At 46.5% G+C, this 12705-nt stretch overlaps 2 protein-coding genes across 2 annotated transcripts in view; one reads left to right on the forward strand and one right to left on the reverse strand.

Moving 5' to 3' along the window:
- The window catches only part of WNT3 (Wnt family member 3), a 50807-nt gene extending 45124 nt beyond the window's left edge, over window positions 1-5683 (forward strand). Inside the window, exons 3-4 of the mRNA XM_035347928.1 lie at window positions 1883-2148; window positions 3106-5683. Coding sequence (XP_035203819.1) covers window positions 1883-2148; window positions 3106-3585 — 746 coding nt within the window. The 3' untranslated portion in view covers window positions 3586-5683. The remainder of the gene's footprint in view (window positions 1-1882; window positions 2149-3105) is intronic.
- A 1637-nt stretch (window positions 5684-7320) lies between these two features.
- Window positions 7321-12705, reverse strand: part of NSF (N-ethylmaleimide sensitive factor, vesicle fusing ATPase) — a 79172-nt gene continuing 73787 nt past the window's right edge. The window contains exons 20-21 of the mRNA XM_035347653.1: window positions 9314-9369; window positions 7321-8837 (exon numbers count right to left, since the gene is read on the reverse strand). Of these exons, the coding sequence (XP_035203544.1) occupies window positions 8828-8837; window positions 9314-9369 (66 nt within the window). The 3' untranslated portion in view covers window positions 7321-8827. The remainder of the gene's footprint in view (window positions 8838-9313; window positions 9370-12705) is intronic.

Genomic DNA, 12705 nt, shown 5'->3' on the forward strand with positions numbered 1-12705 from the left:
GACTTCAGGCAGAGCAGGCAGTTTTGGTGCTGGGGCCCAGAGCTGAACATAGGACTCCAGGTGTGGTCTCATGAGAGCAGAGCAGAGGGGCACAATCCCCTCCCTTGTCCTGCTGCCCACACTGCTTTTGGTGCAGCCAGGGTGTAGGTGCACTCAATCTCACTGTCCAGTTCAGAGCCAACAAGCTGAAACATCAAATCAATGTAAACATTTTGATGGCTTTTGGTGGCTTTCCTATACCCATGTGCATTTTGGCTCCTATCATCCAAAGTCCACGTCCTTTCTGGATTAAGACCCCACAGAACGACCAGAGAAGGGGAGATCTTGAAAGTCCCCCTGCCAGGGCCATGGGTGGAAGAGGTGATGGGCAGAGATGCTGCAGTTCATTAACCCCCCTGCACCTTCATCTTCATGTGGATTCCGGGTGTATCTTTGTTCTTCTGAAACATTTCCTCTCTCTTAGCACAGAAGATCCACACATGCTCCCTGTCCCAGCCTCCTCAGGCATCCTGAACATTTTATTTAACCTTTTATTCAGCATTTAGTGCTTTCAGGAGTTCTCTAGCTTTGTCCCTGTCAAAATTTATTCACTGCAACTGTGTACGTGGAGAATGCCAATAGTTACAGACTCAGAATTTCACCTGCTTCATCACACTTGAGTTTCATCTGCTTTGATTTCCTCCAGGATTGTTCACTAATTTATGAGCAACTGCAAGGTTCCCTTCACATCCTCAGCTGGTTTTAATCCGCTACAGAGCCAGGTGGGTTAAATGTGTGTAGGTGAACAGCTCAGCCACCCTGCAAGGGCATTTCAGCCTGGAAAGATACTCCGTCACGTGAAGCTGAAGCAGAAGCGACTCAGACAGGCCCAGCATCCCATCTTGAGCTCTCAACCTGTCTCATCCTGGTGTCTGTCCCCCACCAGGAGGTGAAAAAGCCTCTGCTGTCACTGCCACGGCAGGCTGAACACCTCAACATTCTCTTGCTGCCTGCAAAAGGTCAGAAGGGACCTCGTCCAGGAACTCATTTTCTGGGCGAGAAAGTCCAAGCTTAATTCTGAAATACAATTTCAAATGGGGACAGTGTCTCCAAGCCACAGTGTGTGGGGAGGGCCCCAGTATGCAGCCCCATGGTCTGTCTTCTTTGCTCACAGCTGTTCAGGCAGGTGTGCAGCATCTCTACGACAACCTTGGTGCCATCGTGCACAGAGTTCAGTGGTGACAGGAAGGTTTTTTGGTGTCTAATAGCATCCGTTGCTGTAAAGTCACCTAGTTTAGTCTAGATGCATTTAACTGTAATCACTAGCTCTTAGGCTTTGTTCTGCCATCATCTATTCTGTATCATCTGAAGCCTTTTCTCCATTTCAGCTTGTAGAAAAGTTACTTCACCTCCCCTTGGGCTAATTCCAGGCACTGAGTCCCTTAGTCCTCTTTGGGTTTCCAGACCAGAAACAATCACAGAATGGTTTGGGTTGGAAGCGACCCTAAAGCTCAAGTTCCCACCCACTGCCATGGACAGGGAGACCTCCCACTAGACCAGGGTATTTATTAATTACTCCAGTAACTCTTTTCTGAGGCCCTTTAAGCTCTCGCTGTCATTTTGTTTAAGCAGGGTCCCCTGTGCTGGATCACATACCTCACTTGTGATACACAGAGCTGGAGCCATGCTTCTCTCCCACCTGCTGCTCCTGCCTTTGTGTTTCAAAGGGCAATGCCAGCCAGCAGCACTATATTCAAAAATGTTCATTGTAAAATGAGTAAAATAATGTTTAGTGACTTAATGAGATTTAGAAGATGCTGAAGAATGTTGGGAAGGAAAAAAAAAAAAAAAAAAAAAAAAAAAAACCATGATAGAAAATCCCATGGGCTCTCTTTATTCCCAGCCACACGAGAGTCTGCCTTTGTCCATGCCATCGCGTCGGCTGGCGTGGCCTTTGCTGTGACCCGCTCCTGTGCCGAGGGCACGTCCACAATCTGCGGCTGTGATTCCCACCACAAAGGGCCTCCAGGAGATGGCTGGAAATGGGGGGGATGCAGCGAGGACGCTGACTTTGGTGTACTGGTGTCCCGGGAATTCGCAGATGCTCGAGAGAACCGGCCGGACGCCCGCTCGGCCATGAACAGACACAATAACGAGGCCGGCAGGACGGTGAGTGCTCAGCAGGCCCAGCGGTGGCCATCCGTGTCTGCAAGGATGGCCCAGCCTGGCTCCAGAACTGGACCACAATGGTGCCCAAGCAGGAGCTTTCTAGGGGTGTTTCCAGGGCACAGCATTTCCACTCTCTGCAGGTGCAGGTTTCTTAACCTGCAGGTAGAGGTTAAGAACAGCTAAAGCACCCCTCATGTCCAGCACAACCAGCCCCTGCCTAGTGACCCTGGCTGTAAGCAGGCACCTTTACCACTGTCTGCTCAGGGCCGTTTGCAAACGGAGTGTGTTTTAACCACGTTAGTGTGGTTACCTAGAGCAAACTCTCGAGATCACTTTTTCATAATACAGTAGACAGAAGTGGAAGGGCAGGAGCTCAAATCTCTAACTTGTGTTAAATGATTCCAGTTTCCTGTTAAAAAAAAAAAAAAAAAAAAAAATCATTTAAAATCATAATAAAAATCAGTGATTATGTTGCAGCACTTGAATGAGATTTCTGGGTAAGAGAGTATAATTACCCTAGATTCACAATTTCATTCCTTTTCTAGTGTAAACCAGCACACTCAAGGCATAAAATGAAGGGTTGGTAGCAAAGCCTTGACAAGGGGGTCAGTCCATATCTGGGTGTCAGAGACATCCTCCAGCCCTCAGCTGCTCTGGGCTCTCATTGTCCAACACACAGGACAGGGAGGATCCCAACACTTCCCTTGAAAGGATCAGACCTTGGCATTAGATTGGATTAGATAGAGGACTAGAGCAGCTGCCCACCTCAGCAGTGTTTTTTCCAGTGCTACATATCCAGCTAGAGATATTTCTGCCCATGCATTAACTGTTACCCTGTGCCTTCCCGACCAAGCTCAGATCAGATGTTTGAATCCAGGTAGCAGAGGGGGGTGATTCAAAACCAGCTCGCGGCCCTGTAATCCACTGCTGACGGCCTGTTTTTTCTCCCCTGGACAGACCATTCTGGACCACATGCACCTGAAGTGCAAGTGCCACGGTCTCTCAGGAAGCTGTGAAGTCAAGACCTGCTGGTGGGCCCAGCCTGACTTTCGGGCCATTGGTGACTACCTGAAGGATAAATATGACAGTGCTTCTGAGATGGTGGTTGAAAAGCACCGGGAATCTCGGGGATGGGTAGAAACTCTTAGGGCCAAGTATGCTCTTTTCAAGCCACCAACAGAGCGGGATCTGGTCTACTATGAGAACTCCCCCAATTTTTGCGAGCCCAACCCAGAGACAGGATCCTTTGGGACAAGGGACAGAACATGCAATGTCACCTCGCATGGGATCGATGGCTGTGACCTACTGTGCTGCGGTCGTGGCCATAACACCAGAACTGAGAAACGGAAGGAGAAGTGTCACTGCATCTTCCACTGGTGCTGCTACGTGAGTTGCCAGGAATGCATACGTGTCTACGACGTCCACACCTGCAAGTAAACATCGGCAGGTTTCCAACTGATGGGAGGTTGCTACAGAGCAGGGCCAGGGGGTCACCAGCCCTGGGATCAGCCTCTATACAGTGGCCTCACACTTCAGAGGATGGCACAAAAAAATCCTAGTGCTCTTGGCCAATTTGGTCGGAGCAGACACCTTCCTACCGCCAGCCACAGCGCTGCCGAGAGGACTCACAGCATCACCCAGCCTCACCCACACAAGACAGTTCGAGGCTAGACCCAACACCGCAGACACATGAGATCACATCTGCTGACTTTTCTCATGCTGCTTGGCATGACAGGCTGTCTGGGAGAAGCAGGGACAGCGCAGACACAGCAAAGGCCCGCACAGCCATGGCCATCAATGTGCTGTAACGGCTCTGACCTCCTCTGCAGGTCTGGCCCTAGATGTTCATATGGGGTTTCAAGTGGAAATGAATTTAACACGGTGAAAGCAGAACAACTCCAGGTTCCCCCACCTGCTGGCATGGGCTGGCCTGGCCTCAGCAGCTGTGGGGAGGAACAGGGAAGGAGCCGAGCCCCAGCAGCCAGGCCCCTTCCTTCCAGCTCTAAGTTACGCTGGAGAAACAAACCTGAGTACACACACAGCCTTACAGCCACTCTCCCCTTAGCTCACTCTGCTCCCCACACTCCAAAGCCACCTCCCCAAATCCCCCGGAGGAGCACAGCAGGAAACCAGAATCCGGAGCTGCTCCACCAGCATTTGGCCCAAGTCCTGGGGAAGAGCAGGGCCCGTGTGGTGAAGCTGCAATCTCTCATGAGGGATCACACCACTGCTCCAGTGTGCTCTTTGCTGTGCAGCTGCTGAGAAGGTTTTTAAGGTTTTGCTGCCATCTTTCCAGGGCAGCCCAAGCTGTGATCTGGGCAGGTGCACACCGCTGATGCACCCATTCACCGGGCATTCCCTAGTATGACTTTTTATGTTCCAGGGCCAGCTCAGAGCATCTCTCTGATAAGGGGGTATCCCCCAGGCTAGCTGCTACACCAGCTTTTAGCATCAACAGCGGATGAGGAGACGAAAGCTATAGCAAGAAGAAATACCTGCCCAAGCCTTTTTGCCTTGTCCCACCTGACAGACTTGTTCAAACCACTTCATCCAGCATGAGAGAGGCAAGGGCAGATGAGGAAGGGAGACTTTTATCCATCTGTATGGAATAGTCACAGTCCCAGGCAGAGCCTCTCCCTCCCTTGGGATTTAAGTTATCAGCAACTCATTCATGAGGGGACCACATGAAGCACAGAGGCTCCATGCCATTAGCAGGGATTTGGGCCCCAGGTGTGGCCACACACATCCCATAACCCATCCCAGTGCAGAAGAACCAGCGTTTGTCCCTCTTCCCACTCACCAGTGCTCCTTGACCCCATTGCCCCTCGCTTTGGGCTCATGTTTTCATGGTGTATCAACACTGAAATTAAAAATAATAATAACAATTCTCTTTTTCCTGGCAGGCTCCTCCAACATAAGGGGACCAACATAACCATGTTCCGATGCCAATTCTCATGTGTCAGTGGTTTAACATAGAAGTTGCAAAAAACATCTAAAACTCTATAGCTGTGTCTTCTACTCCACTCATTTCTTTGTCCACAGGAAGGAGTAGTAGATTGTCCTGCAAAGAGCAATAAAATGATGGAAGACCCCTCACATAGAGGGCACAGTACATGGCCCTGACACTCACATCTGTGATTGGACCAAAATTCTCAGTTCCTCCTCTGCAGAGCACGATGAAGAGCTGCTGGGTTTGAAGACCCTGATAAGCGTTAGTTTTCTGAAATTAAAGATCACAGCAGAGCTCTAAGAAACCCCCACGTTGCAGAAATCAGCCATCTTCTGACATGCATTCTATTTAACGTATATATTAAATTCTGTGTCTGGAAAGACTCCAAGTACCTGACTTTAAACAAAACTCCTTTTGTGTTGGTTTTTTGTTGTTGTTGTTCTTGTTTTTAATCAAGAAAAGGTATTTAATATTAAATAGAACATTTATTGCCTTGTAATTATTTTACTGTAGCCAGGTATTCTAGCACTGAATGGAAGATCTTTTTCCATCAATCTGCTGTATCCAAAGTTTTGTATAAAGTTGTAGAGGTTGATTTTTTTTATTTTATATTCAGAAAATTTCTCTTTTTATAAGCATTATTTATTATACAATGTATATACTTAACTAAGATTATATATTATATAAATATATATATTTGGAGAAAAATATATTTCAACTTGCATTTCTTTGTGGTACATCATTGAAGAGAAGGTTAAAAACAAACAAACAAACAAACAAAGCATGCACTTGCCAGCTTGTATGGTTTGCCTCTTAAGGTGCTTTAAGTTCTGCCCAACGACATCCACGGGAGTGGTGGCTCCTCACCCTGTTACCTACACCCAGGGACAGTCACATGAAAGCAAGACAATGATGGCACAATGCAGCCAGTGATGAGATTCTTGAGCTGACTGCTAAGGTGTTTATTTATAGAGGAGCATCCCATAACGTGCATACACCACTAGATTACTAGAATAAAATAGCCTTTAGCCTTCAAATTGTCCCCCCACTAAAGCATTTGCAGACTCACTGCACCTTTTGGACAGACTGATACCCACAGCTTGTCACTTAAAACATCTTTTCCTGTGCGTGAATAATTGTGTGGGTGTTTCTGCAACATCTCCCACACCTTATCAATGCTTTAAGTGCCCGCAATTTTCCAAAGCAGTGGTCCTAAATTCCCTATTTTAAGGCTTTAAAAAGATAATAATAAATCTGTATTTCTGTACCGATGCCCAATTTATAAACAAACCAAACACATTTACCTTCTTGCAGTGTGCTGTTTGCTTCTTGTATTACGCTGCTTGTGCATTACCCATTACCAATTCCTAGCTCTGTTTCATCGCACCACGCTGGACACAGCACACTTCTGCGAGGACCACCTCCTCCAGCACAGCAGCAGTGATGCCTTCAGAGTTACACAAGCATCAGCAAGGCGTGGTTACAATCCACACAACTGAGAAGTCTGCCCTCATCAGGCTTTTAGTGCTTAATAGCTTTGAGTGGAAGCTTTGTCCATCATCCCATCCCTTTCCCCACACCACTCTCCCTCTCAAAAAGACACCCCAACACTTTCAAACATCTTTGCCTTTGCCTACCAGCTCAGTTTGTGAGACTGTTACATTTCTGCAAGGTTCATGGGGAAAAAAAAAAAAAAAGCCACAGCAACAGGATAAGGTAAGCGATGAAGAATTTGGCCAATACTGTTCAAAGCAATATAGTTCTCACCATAAAGCCACTCTTGCCCAGGCACAGCACCTTAAACAAAATGTGATAGGACTCGTCCTCTTTCGCCACCTGCAGGAAACTCCTTGGATGGAGACCCACGCAACAGGTTGTGGCCATCAGTTCTTCCTGGTTTTCCAACATGGTCTTCAAGTGATAAGTCACACATGTACACATTCAGGCATCTTAGGGATTTCCTCAGCAGTGCAAGGTTCAGAAAACTAGAACGGACTGATTGGTTTAAAATGGTCTTCTTGGCCAACTCCTTTAGGACTACCTGTGGTCAAGCTATCCAGACTTTGGGATCTGTTCAGTCCATCGATGCTCAGGTACAAAGTGTTTAGTATCCCTCTGGATTCCTGGGCAGCAGCCCAGGAATCACTTTCCTATCTTCTTCAGCGCTCCACATATACACCTCTGTTTGGCTAACACCAAAGACACAGATGTCCCCCAGACCATCACAAATAGTTGTGCTTTTTTATTGAATCCATTAATGTGCAATTGAACAAGATATTTATTCATCAATATAGTTCTGGACATAGACACAATAAGGTTTACATCATTTACTCTGAAATATAAGTTAATGTGTTCTGCTAGGACTAGCAGAAGAAAGAAAGGAACAAAAAGTCACAAGATCGTACACAAAATGAGAGGAATAATAATCACTGGGACTCACAACGTCATCACAATACAACAGCACTGCCAAAGGAAAAGAAACTAGAGTGGAGTGACTAAAATACTCCGATTGCCATAAGTATGCAATAAGGACTTGAGTACCTTCACCTCTGAAAGAACGTAAAGCACCCTCCTTCCCTGGGAACACCTCTTTGGGTACAAGCTGCTTGTCCTCAGCAGCATGTCTAGTCAAGTTAAGGAAGCTACACTGACTAAGATCTCATAAATGGCTTTGATTTCATGCCCCACCAAATTGAGGTATGTTCCATGAACCTTATTAAACGTGTGGAGCCAAAGAACCAGAGGGGAGTATCCTCACGCAGTCATCAGCAGCACCTCATTGATGCAAGATGACTATTGGGGAAAGACCACAGAGCGAAGTTTGATACATTCCTTTGTTTCAGTGCAAAACACATGGCGATACACATCTCGTGCATCCACAGAGCTTGGCTTCCTCTTCATCTCTAAGGAGGAATTTCATCCTTTGGTAATATGGCAGGAAGGTGGGATAATAAGGAGGCCTGCAAATGCCCAAACTGCCATCTACACTGCACAAATGGGCTTCCAGGTTATAATCAGCATCTCTAAAACTGTTTTTGAATTAACAAGTTTTAATGCCTTAAAATACTGGATTTGAAAGTTTCCTCTACTCTGATCACCATACTTTCCTGCCTTCTTCCAGTCCCTAATATCAGTAGCCAGTCTCTCTCTCATCAGGCCACAAAATACCTGGGCCTGAAAGGGGTAAAAATGGATATTTAGCATGTAGGAAATTCTAGAGCTGAATTATTGTGGTCACTGACTTTGGGTTAGCAGCCTCAGCGTTCAGTGAGGCACAGGATGACAAAGAAAAACGCTGAAGAGAGTGTTCATCAAATCAGAACAACAGAGTAGTACTTTAATAAGCCTTCACCACAGACTATTGGGTTTTACTAGAAGTCACATTTTCTTTCCCTATCTTAGTGGATGATGGACACAAGTGAGCATTAGCTTCAAAACTTACAGAACATTTCCCCCATGCTAAAATCAAATGAGAATGCAGCCTTGCCTGCACAGAGACAGAAGCACAGTGTTCTAGAAGACACTTCCACATGACATCTGTATATTAAAGACAAAGAATAAAGATACTGTATTGCACTAAACATGCAAATTCCACATTGGGTTCTTGTAAACAGGGGAGCATTTCACTTTGTCCAGTGTGTTGAACACAGAAGAGTAAAGATCCCAGTGTATATTCTCCAGGTTGGTCACTTTTCCAGCTGTTGATCTTGCACTTGGTCCATATTCAGTTTAGGGAACTCTAGCAAAAGAAACCAAATCCATTCAGAAAGCATGCACATGTATAAAAGCACCACTCACATGTAGCCAAGACAGATCCTGTTGTGAGTTTCCCCAGCACAGATACCGCCCTACGTGCATTAGAAGACAAAGTTCCAGGTTTGAGATAAACAGATGGATTTCAACTCTACACAATCTCTCTTGATTTAACTTAACTTGTAGTCCAGTCTCTCATTTAAACTTTAGAAGTCACAGGTAAATTAAGAAAAGCGAAGAATTCAGGCATGCAGGTTCTCAAAAAGTCTTCAGAACCTCCCTCTCCCAATAAAAACTGGCATATAGCTGTACGAAGAACGTATATACAGTTCTGTAAATACAGGAGGAGCCAACACGGATCTCAGATGTACCCTTGTGCAGTTTACCCTCAACAGGAAGCAGCAGCCTTGTTTCTGCGCGGAGAATAGAATTTTAATCAATGCTTTAACATAAAGTACTTACGTTCCTTCTTCTCTCAAAAGAGCCAAGAACTTTTTCACCCGGTACTCAGGATCCATCTACATACCAAACAAGACAGATCTTCATTAGTGTATGAAGCAAGCTACAAGGGTAGCCACAAAGACAACTAGAAACATGCAGGTGTTTGCTTGCCCATGCTTTATCCTGGCCAGAGATGAGACTGCTTGTCCAGAAGTTCTGCAGGAAAACAATGAAGACAGCACTGTATCAAGAGACAAAGCTGATCAGCACAAGCGTAGAGTGCTCATGCTGGAAACATACACGACCGTTTCTATTAAGTATTTCTGCTTTAATGGCAATCTTCACAGTAGCTGCATCCTAGCTTCATGCTGTGCAGAAGAAGAGGATCATGGGGTGCTGAACAATGCTCACCTGAACATGAGCCGGCCATGTGCCCAGGTGGCCAAGAAGGCCGATGGCATCCTGGCTTGTAACAGGAATAGTGCAGCCAGCAGGGCCAGGGAGGTGATGGTCCCCCTGTACTCTGCTCTGGTGTGGCTGCACCTCGAGTGCTGGGTTCAGTTTTGGACCCCTCATTACAGAAAAGACTTGGAGGCCATGGAGCATGTCCAGAGAAGGGCTACAAAGCTGGTGAAGGGCCTGGAACACAAGTGGTGTGAGGAATGGCTGAGGGAACGGAGGGTGTTCAGTCTGGAGAAGAGGAGGCTCAGGACAGACCTTATTGCTCTCTACAACTCCTGAAAGGAAGCTGGGGGAAGCTGGGGGTCGGCCTCTTCTCACAGATAACTAGTGATAGGACTAGAGGAAATGGCCTCAAGTTGTGCCAGGGGAGGTTCAGGTTAGAAATGAGGAGACATTTCTTCTCAGAAGAGCAGTCAGGCGTTGGGATGGGTTGTCCAGGGAAGTGGTGGAGTCATTGTCCCTGGGGTGCTCAAGGAAAGGTTGGACGTGGTGCTTGGGGACGTGGTTATTGGGTGACATTGGTGGTAGGGAGATGGTTGGACCAGATGATCTTGGAGTTTTTTTCCAACCTTAATGACTCTATGATCCCTCACAGAGGATTCTAGCCTGGCTCAGCACAAGCCAGGCACACACTAAGTCTGCTTCTATCTGCCATTTGCCAGAGATGGGGCAGCATAAATTAAAGTCAGACGCAAAAGGTGCAGCACCTTGCACTTGGACTTGTTGAACCTCATGAGGCTCACAAGGACCCACCCCTCAAGCTTGCCCAGCTCCCCCTGGATGGCATCCCTTCCTTCTGCTGCATCAACTGCACCACTCAGTTTGGTGTCAACAGCAAACGATGAGGATGCACTCGGTTCCACTGCCTATGTCACTGATATTAAATAGCACCAGTCGCAAGACAGACCCCGAGGGACAACAGTATTGTATTGCAGCAGTTCATTTGGCCTGGAAGCTCCAAGTCCTGTTTATATTTGTATATTCTATCTTCAGCAACCCCTTGCATCTTTAATACACTGCCAAAAATAAAGCGGGTTCATTCTTAGAACAGTCAGTGAACTATCAAGTTGACTTCTTATAAGCTTTTCCAACTCTACCACTTGGTAATAAACAAGCAAGTGCTCTACTAGAAAGTAAAAGCGGGACTTATCCTGGGGAAAAAAAAAAAAAAAAACAAAAAAAAAAAAACAAAAATATAAATAAAAAATAGGAAAAAATACAACATGCAAACACTGAGTGCGTACCCTGGCATCCCACAAAAGATGCAGGATAGGGGAATTTAACTCCTATACCACGTGTTAGATCCCTAAAGGAAAATTTCCACCAATTCCAGATGTGCATAAGCCATCTATTTAAAGCCACAACCACTGCAATTGAGGACAACACAAATATCTGTAAAAACAACCTGGAAGAAAAATCCTAAAACAACAGCAGTATTACCAGTGATGCAGGCAGGAAAGAAACAGCTAAGGAGAATTTCTGCTTTGTGCTAAGAAAAGCCAAAAATCTGTAACTTCCTATCACTCTGAAATATCTCAGCAAGGTCAAAACCAACTGTGAATTATTTTTAGATCTGAAAAATAAATTCACTGAAACGAGTTGATTTAACGGAACTTACTGAGGATCACTGAGCTACTAAGTTGGGTTTTTAACATGCAATTTTCAGGATTCTAGAAGAAATGAAATGCTGCCCTACTACCTAAAGCAGTGTTTGAAATGTGTGATACACGGGCATTAAGAACGGTACCGCTGTGCCACATAACCAGAAGGACGGTGTCTGTAGTATCCCCTCTGGCCTAACTGTTCTCTGCCATCTCTCCCAGCTGACACTTGGCCACAGAGGGAAAGCACACCCGTCACAGTTTCTGTTCTCTCGTTTCTATCACAAAGACTGAGGACAACTGAAGTGTGTGCCACACGAGCCACACATCCCGAACATGGCCTACCTGCAAAATGCCCTTTCTCTGGAGGAATCCACATGTATAATCCCAGACTATAAAACCAAGCCTGTGATTCTCACCTGGCAAATGGCCTCAGATCTTCTCCATCCAAACAACCGTGGCCTGACCAAGTAGCTGGCCCTGCTTAAGCAGGAGGCTGCACCACGTAATGTCCTGAGGTCCCTTCCAACCCCATCTATCCGGTGACAGCTGAAGCACTTCTCTTGTTTTAGTTCTGGATGTTTCCAGAATGGCTAACATGGATAGAGGTGTGACCACAACTCCAGGTGGCCACGCAAAGCAAGTGCCATTTACTGCTGAAGCACAGATGAACAGGGACAGCGTGATGGGCTGAAAAATGGCTGAATTGCTGGGCTCCAAGGGTTGTGATGAGTGGCATGAAGTCCAGCTGGAGGCCAGTCACTAGTGGTAAATCCCAGGCACCTGTGTGGGATCCAATACCGCTTAACCTCTTTATTAGCGAGGGGGATCTGGGGACAGGGTGCACCCCCAGCAAGTTTGCAGAGGGCAAAACCGGGAGCCGTGACTGATGCACGCAGTGGTGGTGCTTTCATTCGGGCACCTCAACAGCACAGACACTGACTGCCACGAATGCCATGCAGTTCAACAGAGGGAAATGCAAAGTCCTGCACCTGGGCAGGATAACCCCACGCAACAGCAGAGGCTGGGGGACAAGGGGCTGGAAAGTGGCTTTGAGCACAGGCCCAGAGGGCTCTGGAGGAAGCTGAAGATGAAACAGCAACAGGTCCTTGCAACAAAGACGGCCAAGAGCATCCTGGGCTATGTCAGGAAGGGCCTTGCTACCAGACCAAAGGGAGATGGTTCTTTCCCCTACCTGAGAGAGAACATGTACCCTCTCAACAAATTTAAAGACAGCTGGCAAAAGGAAGGAATTTGAGAAGGATTAATTATACCTGATCTTTGACGAGGAGTAGAGAAGTGCATGTGAGAAGGATCCCTGACCTTCTCAGGTAAGACCTATAGCATGTT

The sequence above is a fragment of the Oxyura jamaicensis genome, chromosome 27, assembly GCF_011077185.1.
Source record: "Oxyura jamaicensis isolate SHBP4307 breed ruddy duck chromosome 27, BPBGC_Ojam_1.0, whole genome shotgun sequence".
Lineage (NCBI taxonomy): Eukaryota > Metazoa > Chordata > Aves > Anseriformes > Anatidae > Oxyura > Oxyura jamaicensis.